The sequence below is a fragment of the Rhinolophus hipposideros genome (assembly GCF_964194185.1).
Source record: "Rhinolophus hipposideros genome assembly, chromosome: 19".
Classification (NCBI taxonomy): domain Eukaryota; kingdom Metazoa; phylum Chordata; class Mammalia; order Chiroptera; family Rhinolophidae; genus Rhinolophus; species Rhinolophus hipposideros.
The window spans coordinates 19,810,841-19,830,178 of record NC_138065.1 but is presented as its reverse complement, the minus strand read 5'-3'; the positions used below and the strand labels follow the sequence as shown (position 1 = coordinate 19,830,178).

General features: G+C 37.1%; 1 protein-coding gene across 3 annotated transcripts in view; it reads left to right on the top strand.

Annotated features, from left to right (window-relative positions):
- The window catches only part of CDC14A (cell division cycle 14A), a gene marked incomplete at its 3' end in the record, with an annotated part of 133,978 nt that extends 116,051 nt beyond the window's left edge, over positions 1-17,927 (top strand). For 2 of the 3 annotated variants that reach the window (XM_081025825.1, XM_081025826.1), the window contains 4 exons: positions 994-1,041; positions 3,073-3,195; positions 3,905-4,235; positions 15,943-17,927. In XM_081025825.1, coding sequence (XP_080881951.1) covers positions 994-1,041; positions 3,073-3,195; positions 3,905-4,235; positions 15,943-15,972 — 532 coding nt within the window. Of the gene's footprint in view, positions 1-993; positions 1,042-3,072; positions 3,196-3,904; positions 4,353-15,942 lie in introns of those variants that run through there. The other variant, XM_081025824.1, reaches the window with a different exon arrangement.
- Positions 17,928-19,338: the final 1,411 nt, after the last annotated feature.

The window sequence follows — 19,338 nt, the reverse complement described above, 5'->3', positions numbered from 1 at the left end:
ATCATTACCTATGCTTTGAGTACTGTTTTCCTGACCTGAGAAATAAAGGTTCAGTAGAGCTCAAAGTTGCAGTAATCGTTTTCTGTAGTAAGATGAGAAGGTGAGAAAAAGCAAGTCTGGTGTTTAGTAATAACCACCAAATACCACTGCAAAATTGAGGAGACCTACCATTTACTGAGCAGCTGCTGTGGACCAGGAGCCACTTTCGCTGCTCTGTTTGGTTATGTGGATTGACACTTAACGCAAAAGGTATGCGTCATTACCCACTATTGGCCAGTTGTTTGAGGCTGAAGAGGTTAAATCACTCCCCAGTAGAATGGAATTAGAATGGAGCTGATATTCAAAGCCAGTACTATTCAAAGTCTGTGCTGTTTTCATTACATATATGGCCTAAATCCGTGGAAGTTTCCTCAAGATTACTAATCTCTTTTATTCACCATTTTCCCCTTGAAACTCTAAATGGCTTTATATTGATTAAAATTCATTTCAAACGTTTATATTTGATTCTTAAGAAATCATAAAGCAGAAGAAGGGATATGTTGGAATATAACTTGTCAAATAAACGGAAAAGAAGTGAGAGAATTTCCACTACACAAATTTTAGAAGGCTCATTCCAATATGGTTTTCCTGTTTTTTTCTTTTTATTCTCAGAAGTTTTCTCATTGTTTTGGAATTTAGTTTTTTTTTTTTTATTAACAGCATCATGGTACCATCATCAGACATTTTTTTACTCTGAGAGATGCAATACCACCTCTGATTAAAAGCAATTTGTAGTAGATGAAATTCAAGATGAAACAAAGTGACTAAAAGAGATTTTCTGCTGCTTCTAGGATTTATTTCATAAAGTGAATGAATACTAATATCCATTTGAAAGATTCTCCCTTTTCCGATTTAATATTTTTACTGGTGCGAATCCATATGATATGCTTTTTAGTCTTTGCTAAAATGTGTGAACCTGGTGATGCGTGAGTATTTTGTCTTTGATTTTTGTAGGTTGGATGATATCAAAGGGCCCCCGAGAGCAGTGTCCCAGCCTTTCAGGTACTGTTGCTGAGGTTCAATTTCTAGGAGCTTGTAAATAAATGCTGCCTTTTAGATTTCCCAACCCTTAAACTGATGCAAATAAACTGCACACAGCCTTTTCACTTTTGAAATTCCTTCCTTTCTATACCACGTTATTACAATATGCTTTACTTTCAGTGCTCACCACGAGGAAAGGATTTTTGTTTTTCTGAGGTGCCCAAGGGCTGTGTGGCTGAGATAGTGATGTCAGCGAGCTCTGTGCTGCCAACATGTCATGGAGTCTCTGATAAATTATACTTGCTCTGTAACATCCCTTTCAATCTAATGATAGATTTTTGCCTTGAAGTTTTAACATTTGTTATTCCTCCTTCCTCCTATTTTTGCATGCGCTTGTTCCCCTCCTTTATTTTCTACTTTTAGTTTTCTTTCCTATCTGCCACTTAAGGAGGAAACATTCGTGTTTTTCTCTGGCAAAATGTTCCCTGAACACTCCCTAGTGGTATCAGGCCACTAGTCTTGTCCCGGACAAATCTACCAGGATCTACCTGGTAGAGGGCAGTGGAAATGTTTGACCCAAACTGTTGATAAGATAAGGGGGAAAAAGCTGATTCATTCCTCACCTCTGTTCTTCAGCCCTAGCCTTTAGGGTTGTTTAGTGGGGACAGTTCTGAGAGGGCTCAGACTTCTCCAGAAGTGTGAGCTACTTCCTCGTACAACTTTTTCCATTCTTGTTTTAGAGGCAAATTATGTTGTGGCTGCTGTTTGGAGAGAAGATGGTGAAGGAAAGAATCTACAAGTAAATAAGCTTTTCTATAGCAGACAGGAAAATGAGGTTCAGCTACATTAAATGATTTGTCCGGGATAAGACAAATTTGGTGTTAAAACCATGACTGGGTCTGGGCTGTCCAGATTTGAGCCAATTTTCCCCTTTTTGTTCATTCAGCAAACATTTATTGAAAACCTGCTCTGCGTCTGGCACAATGCTAGCCATTGGGAATTGAAATGAGAGACAATTCTTGCTCCCATTGGAGCTATGTCAAGGGAAATAGAAAAATATCAGACAATGAAATATGACATAAAAGCTATGATTTACTATGAAAATATATGATGAAACATATCTGCCTGGGAATTCAGTGAAGGCTTGCTATAAGAGCTAACAGATATAAGGCCATTAAAGGATAAGCAATCGGAGTGAGTCAGATGGAGGCAGGAGAGAAGGGAGAGGGGAGGGGAGGAGAGCAGATGCCTTGGCAGAAAAAAGCGTGTACAAACTGGACAAAGGTGTGGATGCAGTCGAGGCAGGGAACTCGGGTATTTCATGTTGCTGGAGTAGAAGTGTCTAGAGGAAAAATGTGGATAGTTGGGCCTCTTCAAAGAGGCAAATGCCAGGTGTTGGAGAATTTTATAAGCCAAGCCAAGGAGTTTAGGCTGTCTGGGCACTGAGGAAAAGATGAAATGGTTTAAACAGTAAAGTGACATGATTAAATATTTTAGATTTCACCGGAGACTATTCAGAATTTGAATTTGAAGGAATAAGATTAAAAGATGCTACTAGTAGTCAAGGATAAGAAATAAGGCTAGGTTAGTTGCAGGGTGGAAGGGAGAGGATCGATGAAAAACCTAAAGGAATAGAATCTAAGGCTATGTGAGGGATGAATGCTGGCAGCAAGGAAGGGAAAGGAAGGGTGGTCGGATCGCGGTTCAGAGTAGGACTTTGGATCCTGGATTTGAATCTCAGCTCTTCCACTTACTCACTGAGCGACTTTGGACCAGGAGCTTTTCTGCTGTGCCCCCGTTGCCTCACTTGCAAAAAGGGGACTGAGATCCCAGCTACCTCACTGGATGAGCCGAGTAACATCTGTAAGGTTCTTAGAAGAGTGCCTGGCACAGAGCGAGTGCTGTGTCGGTGCTGGCTCCTGCAGCAGACACTGTTATTAGGACCTGCCCGGGTCTCTGCAATGTTTACTAGTTCATCATGTCCTAGTCCATGGCTGAAGGTCAAGTTAACACACCTTTCATCTCACTCTTTGTTCATTTTTCTCCACAAAGATTGAGTTCTTCCCCACAAGGATCTGCATCTACTTTGAAGACCTCAAAAGTGGCTTCGTCCCCTTCAGCGACGGCCAAGAGGATAAACAGAGGCTCTTTGTCCTCAGGTGCCAGTATAAGAAGGTAATTTTTCCCTCTGTCTTCCGAGGTACTGGCAGGAGATTAAGGAAGCCAGCAGCAGACAATGAGTTTGACTGAAGTTTGTCAGAGGAGGAAAACAGGGTGTAAGGAAGAGGAGAAACCGCAAAAGGCTCTATTTCCTCCGGGGCTTCTGTTCCCGTCTCTAATTGTGGGGGACAAAGCCTTGGAGGGAAGGGCTTAGCATCCCTTTCCAAAGGTTGCCTAACGTGGTCCCGAAAAGGGAGCTCAGCCGCACATCCTATTGGCACATGTTGTTGTCATTTCTTCTCTGATGTGTAAGGACCAAGACGGACAGGGATGTTTCCTGTAGTCATGTGATCGAATACGGATAAGTTAAATCTTGTGCTGCTTTTTGGTCTACGATTATATAGTCCTTTTCATTTACTTCTGGCCTCAGGATCAATAGAACCCCCAGAGGCTCTATTTCAGGATCTCTGGTCAAAGTATTCTACCAAGCTTCCTGGGTCTTAATTAACTGCCTTATGACAGAGAAAATTAGTGTGTCTAACTAAAGGCCACATATTGAAATATCACCAAGAGCGATAAAGAAGCCATTCTGTCATCATTTGCATTGATCAGAACTGTCTTCATCACATTCTCCTAATGTCCTAATTATGTTTTAGAGACACAAACTCTGCGTCAGTATCCATCATTGTCTGTTTTTCCCCCCTCACCTGTGTTTTCCATTCAGCTTTTCCATAAACTCCCGGCTAGCCAGTTCTCTAGGGAACTTGAATGCTGCCACAGATGACCCAGAGAACAAAAAGACCTCATCCTCCAAGGCAAGTTTCGTAGCCAACCCGTTCACCAACCTCTTGAATGGCAGCTCCCAGCCGCCTGCCAGAAATTACCCTGAGCTCAACAACAACCAGTACAGCCGAAGCTACAGCAGCAGCGGGAGCACCCTGAGCGGCCAGCTGGGCCCCCAGGGCGCCAAGACAGAGGAGCACGCCACCGTCCTCCGGCCCTCCTACACCGGCCTTTCCTCTTCCTCAGCCAGATTCCTGAGCCGGTCCATCCCCGTAAGTTCGCAGATACCATCTCTTGACCCTCAGAACACTGAACGCAAATTTTGTGCCTCACCTTACCCACCAAGGTCGCCACCAAAGAAATTGAATAGCGCCAAGGAGGCCCTCTGATTGATGCCTTCCTTCCTCTGTGCTGTGAACCTGTCTGTGCACATCTGTCCTGCTGGCTCCTCTTCAAGTAAACACCAAGTTTCCACCGGGTTTTCTTTCTTCCTTCTTTTTCTTCTCCCCCCACCCCCACTCCTTTTTAAGTGATTTCTCTTAGAAGGGAAACAGGCTTTTATTCACTTCATCGTGGACACTGTTGACTTAAGTTACTTCTCTGCGTGTCTGGTGCAAAGCCGGGTGCTGATTCATGGCAGACGGTATTTTAGGAACGTGGCTTCTTCCACATCGTCTATGAATGAATGAATTTTGGAGTATTTAAATGTGGAAGGTGCTGAGTGAACAGTGTCTTCTTAGAACTAACCATTAGTCCCTTGACTATGTCGCTTCCTGCAGAGAACTGACTCAGAATTAATTCAGTGGCAAACAGAAAGTGTTTACAAGGAAGGCTTATAGGGAGGTACCTGAGATGTAGGGGAAGGGCGGGCCGCGTATCAGGAAGATGGTTAAATTAGCCATCCTCTCCTAGAGACGGGATGAAAGTTCTCTGAGCACATTTTACCCATGAGCTTGTTAGGTTTTCAAGTCCACTGTTTAATTACTAATGGTCCCTGTTAGGGTAAAATCTGTCCGTTCACCCCCTGCTATGAATCATTTTAATACCTGTTTTGATTGTATCAAAGGCCATTGAGATCTGTCGGAATGTGAGTTTTGATTTGAGAGAACAAGGACAAAAAAGGAAAGAGAAATAGCTCACACAGATGAAGGGAATGTGAATCAATGTTACACTGCAATATTGGTTCCACTCAGGTCTCAAGCAAGCTCGGGGTGTCCTGGGCAGGCTGCGGGCTCCCATTTGTGCAGCTGTGCTTCCAACGTTCCGTCCACCATTGTCCAGGGAGAGGCTGATTTCTTCAGTGAAGAACTGGGGAGGAGAAGTGCTGGTGGCAGTGTCCGTCATGGCCTTCTCAGCAAAGCAATAGCCCTATAGGTAACAGTTAATGGGACCCACTTTCCTTAGATGGCAGACTAGAAACCATTTTTCCAACATGAGAATGCAGTGTGTGTGTGTGTGTGTGTGTGTGTGTGTTCGTTGGACTCATTACCACTCCCACCTCTACCTCAGGCCTCTTTTCAAAGTTGTTTTTCGCCCCCTTCACACACAGTCCTTTGTAGCACATGTAATTTTCCCTATCTGATTTTATTACCAGTGATTTTTAAAAAATTATATTAGACTCCTGTATTGATTAGGGTCCCAGGCAATTGCCAGCCTACCCCACCCCTTATTTTGACTCTCATCCCACTATGTTATGGGTATATGTGTGTCAGTATAACTTAAATCCTAGTGACTAAAGATAGATGGAAAATGATAGTGTATTTACATTTTCGTAACTAGGTTCACAGGTCATATACTTCACAGCAGGAATTGAGTTCATTCAGTATTTTCATATACAGATTGTGGGTTAGCCTCTTTTGCAGACAGATGTTTCCATTTTCAGAGAAAGTATTAGACATACAGATATACACATACGTAAATATCTTGCAGATTTCGCAGCTAAACGTTTTGTCTAACCCACATTTATAGCTGAATACCAGAAGCCTTGGTAGCTTGAGAAGAATAACATTCTGCTTTTCCTAGTTCTTAGTTTTCCTCTTTGCTAGTGGAAGCATGGGGGAATTCTTTAGATGATTGTTGATTCCCTCCTTAATCCATGCTTATGTAACTTAATTTTGGTTTCATTCCATATTTTCTTATTATTCTTCACCTCCTCCTCTTCATCCGTCTTCTGGCCTAAATAATTTTCCTATAATTAAATTTAAAGTAATAGTTTTGTGTGGGCAGCTTCTGCAATTCCCCTCTTCTCCCTCTTAAATTTGTCATTTTTATTGTAAAGAAAAAGCATTTATAAATAGAATTGCCAGCATGATAACATTTTTATTTCTCCTACCCTCCCAGGAAGCAGTAGCAGGTCTCTTATAACTGACTTTCCCTCCTTTATGTGTGCCACAAAAAACACACACAAAACTTCTGTTTTTATGGAGAGAGAAGGCTCCAAGTCTTACCCCTGCTGGCTTGCTGGCAGAAAGTCTAAATTAAAATGGAAATTCCCATTTTATGTGGCATAAAATGGAGGTTGTGAGTTTTTTCCTCCATTGGTCCAATGCAGCTTTTCTAATTGTTGTGGGTTTCTTGTCTAAATAAGATGGTCCTTTTTTCCAGTGCTTCTGAACACATGAGATATATGACCCTTGAAGAATTAGGAATAAATCACTCAGCAAAAATGTCTTTAAATTCTTAGGTAGGAAAGGAAGTCTAGATGGCAATATCCTCCCAGTACCTTTAAGAAAGACCCAGAAACTCCTAGGGGATGGGGGATGACGGGTGTTCAGAGGGAGTCTAATATGTTAAAAGCTGCAATTAGCATGTCTTCTGAAAGCTTCACTTGCTCTCTCACTCTGTGCAGCAGTTCAGCCCCCAGAAAAATGTGAAAGTAATTTCCTTATTCTGTCACTAAATGCTTTAACACAGAAAACAAGAACAAATGTTAAGGAATCCTTATGGCTGTGACAAAATGCTTAGGAAACAGTCAGATCCTTTTTCTTTTTCTTTTTTTATTTGTCCTCTTCTGCTAGTCTTGAGGATTGCACTGCCCAGTACAATGTGCAAGGTTCATTTTTGTTGACCCATTTGCTGTAAAAAACCAGTGTTCCTTCTCTGACATTCAGAGTTTTCAAATGCTTAGAAATGAGGGATGTGTGATTATGGCGTGGGTGGTGGGGTGGAAGTATTTTATTAAATTGAAATTACTGAATTCAGCATCTGTCTTGAATATATATTCAAGTATCTGTCTTGAATATTTGATCTATTTTATTTTTAAGAGACTTGCCACTGAATTGTATTCATCTACATCGTCCTTACCTGACTCTGTAAGGCTAGGTTATGGCGCCTCCCCATAAACTCCTCTTACACCCCGCCTTGGTCTTAATCACAGCCTCCTCTCTCTCTGCATGTTAATCACCTGTTCACTTGTCTGTAGCGTCCACTAGACTGTCAGCTCTGTGAGGGCAGGATGGTGCCTCTGGTTTTTACAGTTTATCTGTGCGTAGCACACAGTAGGCACTTATGAAGTATTCCTTGAATGGATGTTGGATGTTTGCATGAATGAATGTCGTAAGCATTTTTGCTTCCATTTTATAGATAAATAACTTGAGGTTTTGTGAGGTTAAGTATTTTGCCCCACATTGTATCACAAATATGTTAGCAAAGCCGTAATTTGAACCTAGATCAGTTTGACTCCAGAAAACATGTTCTTTTGATTATGTTATGTCATGTATAGACTGTTGGTGTTTAAAATAGAGGGAGATCTAAACAATACCTCATTTTGCCCAGAAAGGTCAGGGAAAGCTGTGAAGAAGGGATAACATTTTAGTTGGACTTTGGAGGATAAATAGGAGCCTGCTAGGAATCTAGTGATGAAAATAAGAGAAGGAGGAATGGCCATTTCAAGAACAGAGGTACAGACTTTGTACTGTAGTTGATTTCTTAGGTTCTGAAGACAGATAGACCTATGTTCAAATCCTATCTCTGCCACTGCCTGGTGGCAAGTTATTTAACCTCTCTGAAGTGGGACTAATACTGGAAATTAGTAATAATCAGAGCAGCAGATGTATTTTGTGTACCCCGAAGCTTATATGTTTTGGTGGGACCTATTTAAGATAAAAAATATAAAATATTTTGTAAATTTTAAACAAATATCTGAGTCTGTACTTTGAAAAGGGTTTGTGTGACTGGATCCTTAAAGCTTATGTGATAATTATAATAGTATCTTTGTAAGAGGGTGGTTGTGATAATTAATTGAAATAAATCTTAAGCAGATTACTCAGTGCTTGTAGATAGTACTCAATAATTGTTAGCTATTATTGTTTTAAGAGCAGTGAGTATTCCAGTGTAGTTAAAGATGGGTGTGTAGCTAAAGATAAGGCTGGAAAGTTAAGCTGAAGACAAACTGGGAGGTGCAGCTTTTGAGCCATGGGAATCTTGTAAGCAGGAGTGACTTGATCAGTTCTGATTTGATGAGGATAGTTCTGGCAGTTGTGTGGATGATAGCTCTTGGCAGAAATCCGCAAGGCAACGAAACTAGTCTCAGCCCTATCTATGGACTCCAGTCCGAACCACAGCAGATGTCCTTGGGTAAATGCTATGCTTTGTCAACAATCATTCTGTGTTTTAATACATGTAATAGTATCAGTACTAATCAATAACCATATATGATTGATTGCTCTACTATATTTTTATTAAATTTATTTTTTGTAAATGGATTCTTAACTACCCAAGGAAATATTATGGTCCTTAGTAAAACATCTCTTTTTTACAACATTTGAGTATGAGGAGTTGTAAAATAATACTTTGTTATTAAAACATATATAGATAGATAGATAGATAGATAGATAGATAGATAGATAGATACAGAGATATAGATAGATGGGAGAGAGAGAGGGAGAGAGAGAGAGAGAGAGAGAGAGAGAGAGAGAGAGAGAGAGAGAGAGAGAGAGAGAGAGAGAGAGACAGGTTAGTTACAAAGAATTTTTTATCAATTCTTTGTCAGGGGCACATTGATCTTTATGGAAACAGTCTTTTAGAACAAGCCTTTATTGTACTGACCTGCAAGGGTATAGAAATATAAATAAGATAAGCTGTCCTATAACAAGATTCTTCTGAAAGCTGTTTTGGGTATCACCTAGTAAAATCCTTTTTGTTATTTTAAAAAATTATTATTAAGTAGTAGCTTATGGTAAGCTTTGTAATTCACGCTCGTATATTGATCTTCAAATGTTTTCAGGGACATTCTCAAGGTGAAGTTGCAGGTTATGTCATTGATGCCATTTCCTGTCTCTTGGAGTTTTCCATTCTGCTCTATTCTGCTGCTTTCTCATCTTCTCTGTTGTGTTAGCCTTACTGATGATTTTCCTAACTCAATCTCTTAATTCATATTTTACAGTAGGATCGATCACAAACTCTTTTTCTAAAGAACCACATAGTAAACATTTTTGGCTTTATGTCCCAACTATTCAACTCAAGCCATAAACGAATGGTGTGGCTGTGTACCAGTGAACCTTTCTTTATAAAAACAGGTGGTGGACAGGATTTGGCCTGCAGGCCATAGGTTGCCAAGCCCTGCTTTAACGCATTGCCAGATAATAGATACTGATCTCAACATCTTATTCCCCTGTTCAGAAGTGACTGGTGATCCCCTAATGCTAGAACATTAATCCTGAATTCCTTTGCTGAGCTTTTAGGTCCTCATACTCTGTTCTCCGTATTGTGTCTTTGTACCTCATTTATCCAGCTTGTCCCAGAATGTGGGGTTCTTCATTTTCTTCCCCCAGTATGTTCTCATTCTTGCTGTTACCCTCTCCACCAATTTCAAACTCAATTTTAACCTCTCAAAGCTCAATAGTTATCTTTTCTGATGAAGCATTTGTGACCCATTCAGGCAGAATGCCTTTTCCTTCTTGACTTTCCCTGGACTTTGTTCACATCCCTTGGTTGCTCCCACAGTCACTTGAACCTGATTCTCTCTCTCTCCCCTGCTGGCTTTAAGTTTCTCAGAGGCATCTTTGTTTTCTCAGGATCCAAAGTATAGTAAGTACCTAAAAATATATAGTGAACGCCAAGTTGGGTGACGTATCTAGGTTCTGGAATGTTGCACAAAGGTGTGCGGTACTCAGGAACCCGTTATCATTGTTAGTATCTGAAGCACTAGCACAAAGCAGAACAAGTTTTCAGTGTTAGCTTTAATATACAGTAATATGAGAGTTTATTTTTGTGTATGTGGAAATGTGGCATTACTAAAATAAATTTTATTTTAAATTTTTAAATATAATTTTGGTGTTCAAATGAATTGAAAACACTCATGGTAAAGGTTGGCTGAGTCAAATTGGGTGTCAACAACCTGTCATCTAACAATTGAACTCTTTGTGATTGTTGAAAAGCACAAATTAAATTCCCCCAGGGGGAAGAAAAAGAATCTATTAAAAGTTATGTGGGAAAGTAAAAGAATATTTTATATATCATTTTACTTAACCAAAATTGGCCTTAGTAAATCTTAGGGTCCCTGATATGCTTAGAGAACACTATAGAAAAATATATGCACCTCTTTCAAAGCTGATTTTATCGCAAATCTTAGTCTTTTTGTGTTACTAGGTTTCCAATAAAACCTTATCTAGCTGTGTTTCTACTAGTGTTACTGGAGAAGTGTTACTATGTTAGCAACCACAAATACTTTCAGTATTGTGAAACAACATTTGTAGAAATATGTATTAATCCACACATTTTGTGTGTTGCTAACTTATAAGCAATACAAAAACTGGAAACTCTACTGCAAAGCCAGAAAGAGACCTGGGATGATAGAAGCAGTTACAAATCAACTGATTTTTCCCCGGTGTTCATTTTCCCTCATTTGTTCATTAAAATTTAAAACATAGGAGTTATATGTAAAATAAGATACCTTATTGCCAAACATGGGTTTTTTTCCCCTTTAATTAGCTATGCTATTAAAATACTTTTTAAGGTTCTTTTTGCCTCTGTACTTAGAATGAAACCAAGGGTAACAAGTAAACTATTTTTTTTGTCCTTACGGGACTTGGAAAAATGGAGGGATTCAGGAAAGAAAAAGTCAATGTGGCTGAAGTACATGGCGATTTTGAGTCTGGATTTTGACCTCATAAGAAACTAACATTCTAGGTCATACTGTCCTTTGGTTCAAGTTATTTGAACATTCAGATATTGTTTCGTTCATTTGTGTCAAAGACTTTAATCTTTTATTACTCTTTACAGTTTTGTTTTTGATAGCCATCTTATAGTTTTATTTATTAATGGTCTGTCAGTATTTATATCTATAATTATTAGACATTTTTCTACCAAGATTAGGTAACTAGGCTGTTTAAAAAAGAAACACCTCCAGAATAGCTAAATTTTTAAAGTCACTGCCTACATCTGCCAAAACAGATTAGTAGCAAATTTCCAGAACAGAACAAATTGTCTTGATCTTCTTACCTAACACTTTGTTTTATGTCAAATCTAACTGCTTTCATGGAACAAGACTTCTTGATAGAAGCTTATATTTTGACATAAAAATTTGGGGGGCTGCAAGTGTAAGGTAATTTTACTCTTATTTTCCAAGTTGAATATTACTGTATTATTAGTTTTATGTTATTCATACCATAAAAATACCATTTACTCATTATAACCTTAACTCACTATAACCCTGTTGAACTTACTGGTCACATGAAATTGAATATTCTGTTTGAGAAATTAAAATCTCTTGGTTATATAAATAATCGCTGTCTCATAAAATAATATTTGTGCCTCAAATTTCACTTCCTTCATAACCATATCCATTGTCATTGCTTTTTAAAAAAAAATTGCATTAGGTAGTAATTCTTAAATTAATGATACAAAAAAAAACCATTTTGGCTAAGGAGAAATAAAACTTTAATCGGAATACTTAATCATGGATGTTTATATAAAGAAAACTTTTTAGAATATTCTCAAAAATCATTTTGGATTCAGTCCTATTGAAAATCATTTAAAAATGTATATCTCTTACAGCAATAACTACCATATTCTTTTCTGTAATTTAATATTTCCTTGCTCACTCAGGATTATATGCTACCTCAGGTTATTATTTTTCTGTCAGGGTGATAGAGAATGTTCAATTAAATATGTAATGATCACACGACAAAGGCTAGAAGTGTCTTGAGGCATTATATTATGCTGGCTAAGAATTAGGGCTCCCCAGCCAGACTGCCCAAGTTCAGATTCCAGCTCCGCGAGTTCATAATTGAGAGATCTGCGGCAAGGTACTTCACTGTTTTGTGCCTCAATTTTCTCATCTGTAAAATGAGTTGTGTGGAGCATTTAATGAAGTAATACATATAAAATGTTTAGAACTGTGCCTGGTGTATAGAAAATACTCAGTAACTATCTATTGCAGAATGACTTGTTAAGTAATATATTTAGTTTATTAAGAATTCCAGATAGTTGTACATCAGTCTGTTTTTGAGCAATAAAACCAACAGCAATAATGATTTTGTTTATGGAGTACAAATACATGTGCATTTTTACTATGTAAGTTAGAAATTCTGGTAACTGGTCATTGTGTTTTCTGGGGTATTAGCAAGTAGGATACATGTACATTGGAGAACAAATGAACCAGAGACCCTCAATACAACACCATTATGTAAGCATGTGGTGCTTGAAATCTAAAGGTTACTGTCATCCCACACTATTGCTTCCCCAGTGAAAAGGCCTTGAAATATTAGTTAGTATTTTTGAAAGTGAATAGGTCTGGTAGACCTGAACAATTCTCTTTCTTCCCTAAGTCCACTTCCATTAAGATTTTTATTTTAGATTGAATATGAAAGGAAGTTAATTTGTTTCAAAATACTGATGTCAGAGTAATTTGCTAAACCTTTTTACTGATCTCTTATTTCCTTTAACTTTTTTAACACCATATTAGGAAACCATGGAATATGTTTTTTTTCAAGAACTTTGGTATTGTATTTTTATCCTCCAGTGCCTAATACGTACTATTGATGTTCAATACTTGTTTGTTCAATGAATGAAGTAGCATGACAGAAAGTACTTTGGCCAAGTCATGTCTCCCTTTGTTTACAGAGACCTACAGAGCCAGTTAGGTAGTAAGTAAGTACATTGGGTGGGAGGCAAAGAAAGCAGTAGGGATTGTGACAAACTGTATCTGAAAGATTAAACACCAGCCAGAGTTGATGATCTTTGCTGTATGTAAGGAAAGGCTTCTGAAGAAAACTAGTGAATATATATATATAAATATATGAGATATATTTATATCTCATACGAATGATAGAAATCCTTTTAAAGTTATTCTAGACTAGTTCGGTTTTCCAGTTCAGTGGGTATCATGATTCCATAAAATAAATAAATGTATGTACACATATATTGATCCCCAATATATTGATGCATATATAAAGTGCTTTGCCCTGAAAGAAGTTAATTTAACAACTGTCACTTGCCCTCATATCTGTTCATTTGCTATATCTCTGTTTATTGACAATTGATGGAACTTTAAAAGTGTTTGCCAAACAACTTTGCTCTAAATTTATAAGCAATCTGAGGAGCTTTATAATTTCTGGTAGTAATAACATGAATAACTTCTCTAATTAGAACAAAAGCAAAAGTTAAATAACCCCAAGAAAACAGTGGCCAATGTATAGCATGCTGTGTGGCATTCTTGCAGCTGGGAGACCACGTAGCTCTGCTCTCTACCCACTTGCCAGACTTAAGAAGAAACTGGGAAAAAGCAACTAGAAAAATGATAGTCCACCCTTAAGCTCTAATTGCTAAGATGACAGCTGATACCCTACAAGTTAAATGTGTATGGGCTTCAAGGCATTGGACTGGTTTCACTGGACTTTCTCACAGTCTTACCTCTTTTATTCTGTCTGTGAGCTCAGACGTATTTACATTACAGTGCCCTCATTTTTGATCATCTCTCTTGTTTTGAAGCCTAGGTGTAAACCACATCCTGTAGCCAGAAAGTCAACTTGCCGAGCCTTTTCTATTCTTCCTATGGCTCTTGACATTTAACATCTTTCTTGAAAATTGCAGCATAAACAGCCCCCCAGCCCCATCCCAAACTTCCCTCACCACCCCTTGCCTAATTCTTTGCTTGTGCAGTGTTCCTCTCACCCTGTGTATATTACTGTTTAATGTTGACACCTTTGTCTTTTCATTCCATGTCTGTGTGAGAGTGTGTTTTTGCTCTGTGAGGGGGCAGGGACCATAACTTTTGACACATGGTGTTGATAGATAACTTAGTCAATGGTTGTTGATAGGTATAAAATTCACTGGGATTTTGAAGCTGAACAAAGATAGTTTGAATCCTCTTGTAAAGTATTTGCAAAACGGACAGGTTCTTTTTTACTGATCCCTATACCATCAATAAAATGGACCAGTCTCAGAATTGATAAAACCTATGAATAAAATCAATTTGAAAAATACAGAGGGTGCCAAAAAAATGTATCCACATTTTAAGAACAGAGAAAACTGTATTAAAATTGTAATACTCAATATATACTGATAACAAAAGATGAATGAATACGATAACAAAAGATGAATGAATACAAGTCACGTTTGACTTCTGCAATTACAAGAGGTGCTCAAAGTGGTTACCATCAGCGTAATTTTAATACAGTTTTTTTCTTTCTTAAAATGTGTATACATTTTTTTGGCACGCTCTGTAATTATTGGGGGAGGAAAAAAAGGGCATTTGGCAGGAAACCAAATAACCTTTGTTGTTCTAAGGTATTTAATTAGAAGAATTGTGTACAAAATTTGTTAATGTTTAAACTGATTTATGTTCCTTTTTAACTGCCATTTGCTGCTCAGAAATAATTAGGCAAATTTTCTCTACTTCTCTTTATCTTTTTTTGGCTTGTGTCTATTATCAGTGTATTCTGATTACATATCCCAATCATGCTCCTTTTATATGTTACTATCTAATACCATGTTTCCCCAAAAATAAGACCTAGCGGGACCATCAGCTCTAATGAATCTTTTGGAGCAAAAATTAATATAAGACCCAGTCTTATTTTACTATAATATAAGACCAGGTATGAAATGATATGATATGATACATAACATAACATAACATAACACATAACATAACATACCAGGTCTTATATTAATTTTTGCTCCAAAAGATGCATTAGAGCTGATTGTCCAGCTATGTCTTATTTTCAGGGAAACACGGTATGATGTAGGAGGAACTTACATTGTTTACTTTTTTTGAAAGTTGTCCACTGTTTATTATGTTATGGCTGTAAGATTCTTCTTCACAAACACTTTTGGGTCTTAAGCTCACATACTAAAGCTAGTACCGTATGTCCCCCAAAATAACACCTAACCAGAAAATAAGCCCTAGTATGACTTTTCAGGATGACTTACCCTGAACATAAGCCCTAATGCATCTTTTGGAGCAAAAATTAATAAAAGACCTGGTCTTATTGTCGGGGAAACACAGTAGTGCTTTGTGTCTCCCTAAGTGGAAGGGATTTGTAAGGTATGTATTAAATTCAAACATTCTTAAGGAATTTATTTAAGTGACTGCTAATTCTACAGCACTAGAAGCATTAATATTTATTTGATATGTATTGAATTAAGTAAAAAAGTATATATATATTCTTAAAGTATATTCTAATAATCTTCAATTTAGTTACAAATATCATTTAATATTTTTGAGTAAAACTCTGTTATTGCACAATAGCTTAGAAACGAGTTTAGTGCTACTTACCAATTTTCATTTTAATCACTATTAATAAATTAGTGAGCCATTTAAAAATATAAACTTTTCTTGCAGTCACTTTCATACTGAATATCTCATTTTAGCAAATGCTTTGTTTCCTTCTTTTTTTTCTATTTTTTCTTAGTTTATTTCATTTATCTTTTGTATAGTAGACCCAAACTGCCTTGTGTTGGAGGAAAAAGCTGTATGATGGACTAGAAGTTTTACATGTGATGGAATTTAACCTCCCTTTATGTCTCTTCCCTGCACAGTCCCTTCAGTCTGAATATGTTCATTACTAAGCCTTGCCACTCCTGTGAGAGCTGTTCCACTCTTAGACAAAATTTCTTCACCTGGACGAGCAATGTAGAGAGAAAGCGACCGCTTGCCCGAAGAATATCTCTGCCTTCTTACCTTAAATTAAAGTGAGCACTAAGATAACACCTTCAAGAGACTTGAAACCAGAAAAATCTGGTTAATGACTACGATAAATGCACTGAAACTATGTTTGTGGATGTCAACACTTTTTAAGACAGTTTTAATGTTGAATTTGGTATTTTGAAAGGTTATTTTTAATGTATTTCGGTAATACATTTGTTATTACATTTACATGTACAGTGTTACATTATGTATGTATTGTGAACTTTAAAAAGCTATTTTGATAAATTTATAAATATATAAATTTATGTAAAAACTAGACTATATTTTGACTTAGATTTTCTTGCTGTTTGCTACCAAAAATTTGTATTTTGAATTTGTTTAGTATGGTTTTGTGTACAATGAATATATAATTCCTCTTGATTAAGAAAAGATAAGGGAGAAAGTTATTTTTATGTTTCCACTATGAATATGGCCGATCTGTTCTTTCTTTTGGGAAGTCAGTCTAATACAACAGTTTATCCAAGTTTATCTCTATCTAGCAAGAGTATAATCATTGGATAGGGCTTATTAGACCATTTCCTTTCCCTTTGTTTCGTTGCTGAGCCATTTAGTTTTGCATCCTTGGGGGCTTTAGCAAAATTTAACATCCAGTTGAAGATCAGAATTCATTGAATGTTTCTCCTGAAACATGCCTTTGCTCCATGAAATAACCCAACATTCCAAATGCTTTTCTTTCTTTCCTCCTCTCAAAAGAGATCTTAAGCCAATTAGAATATTCTGCATTTGGTACACGTGGTTGTTGCCTTTAATCAATCACACATGGTCTGGCACCAGTTTTAAATCAATGAAGAGAAAAAACAGAAAAGATGCTGCTAAGGAATTCTCTGTTAATTAAAGGAGATTATGTTTCGGAGAGATTATAAACCCCTGACACACAAACTAGCAAATCAGAAACCTAACATGAAAATGAGGGGACTCCTTAGAGGTCCTCACAGCCCTTTCATGTACATGAGATCTTCTATTTAGGCCTCTAGAAGCCTGAAGGCTTCATTTCTATGGGGTGTCGGGGAACCTTAGATCCTGACCTCCATGCTGCTTAAGAATGGACCACTCAGAGACAGTTAACCGGATCCATATAAAGTGCTTTATTCTCAACCATTGAGTTTTTTATAATGCATTTATTAGAAGGGGGTACTTTAAGACTAGTATACATGCTTCAGCAAAACATCTTGTTTATATTTTACATTTTTAAAAACGCATTTGAGTGAACGTTTGACTCAGGTTGATTAACCTAACCTTCAATAACTAAAGTACCAAATAATTGCACTAAACTGATGAAAAAATAAATTACGTGTTTTAGGAATCAAAAATTAAGTGGAATTAAATTATATACTTTTTCTAAAGCTGAAATAGTAAAATATTTTATTATGAGTTATTATAAAAAGATTGGTTTAATGTATAGAATGATGATATTGTTTTTTAAAAATTATCAGTGAAAAATAATAAGGATGACATTTCAGAAGTGGGGAAAGGGAATCATATTGACAGTTTTAGTTCTGTGAACACTAATTTGTGTGCAGCTATTAAATGATTGTAAAATTGACTACTGTAAATTTTCCATAATTATGTGTGTATATTAGTCATATGTATCTACATGTGTAAGTCTTAATTATTTATACACATGTGCATACATAGACAACCGAGAAGTGTATGTATATTTTATAGAAAGTATATAGCAAAGTAATTCTGCTCCAATAAAAAAAATTGTTTGACATGTATTTTGTTATGAATAGTTTACCTTCCAAAAGATATTTTGTTCTATTTTAAAGTGTAGAAGAATACACTGCTAATAAATAATAAAAGTTTTATGCAATTTACATTTTCCCTGGCTTTTATAATTTGGATTTTGAGTAATCAATGTACTGAATGAAGTCTTTTTATAATTTTATATTTGATCCAATCTGGTTGATGCCTTCAGTTGAATTTCTCAAGGTCTTCATTTTGGAATTTTAGTTTCTCTTTTACTGACTTTCCAGTTTGTGGCCTCACTGAAATACCTCACAGGGAGCACAAAGAAATCTCATACTTTGAATTTCACCAGTCAGATAATGTCAGTTTCTTGCTGTTTTGCTCTCTCTATAAAATTCCTTTCTGTTAATAAAACACTGATTGTGATCAGTGTTTCGGGTCCTGCTTGGTCATTTATGACTATTGTACACTGGTCATCAGTTCCTTTTGAAAAAGAATGGCCATTTATCTTAGAGGAGAATTATAGAAATAATCAGATGGTGCCAACCTTACCACTGTTGGATCTATGCCCTGAAGAGCCAGCTTGGGAGGAAGAAGCTGCACTTTATTGGAGATATGTTATGTAGTAAACTGGATCTCTGGGTTGTGATGTCTCTGAGGTTTTTCCTTTCTGTCTTTAAAATTTTTTCAGAACACAGAAAAGGCTGTGGGTGGGAAGGTGGCTTCACTTTTTGAGTTGAGAATTTGCCAATAAGCTGTCCTCACAACACTGCATGAGACAGGGTACCAAGGTTGTCACAGGACCACATAGAAGGAGATTTCTTATGAAATCATAAACCTGTTTGAAAGGGCAGAAAATCTTTTCCTACAGATTGATTTATTGTGAAAAAATATTTTAAAAATCAATTAATTAGTTCCAACAAATTTCTCACCTGCTGGTTATTGAGTTTACATGGTTTTGTTACCCTCGGATGTCAAATGACTTATAAATCTCCAAACACTCCTGGAGAGGCCACCCGATGTATGTAATCAGCTGTGATTCAAAGAACAGCAGGCATGTGAGTTCACCAATGATAAGCTGCACAATGTATTTTCAAAATTGTTCTCACTTGTATGCTTTCCTTGGTGACATGTTAACCATCAATATGTCAAAAGTTTCTACTTAATTGTTGGTACATAAGCTGAACAGTATTCTGTGGTATTTTGTGTCACATACGAAATCTGTACTTTTTCCAAAGTGCCCTGGCAAGGCAGAGTTAATGATACCTGCAAAAGCCTTGTGGACCTTTGTAACACTCAGCAAAGCAAGAATTTGATCACTGCATGTCTCCTCAGAAGATTAATTGGGGAGATTTCCAGTTACAGCAAGATATAATTTACAGCATAAAACTCCTTTATTTACATACAGGTTGCATAGGAGCTATGGCACCCATGGCATAGAAAGGAAAGTGGAAAATAATTGTATTATATTAAGTTATTTTGAGCTGAATTGAAATGTTAATATATTCCCACCCAGTTCCTTCTCTATGGATTGAATT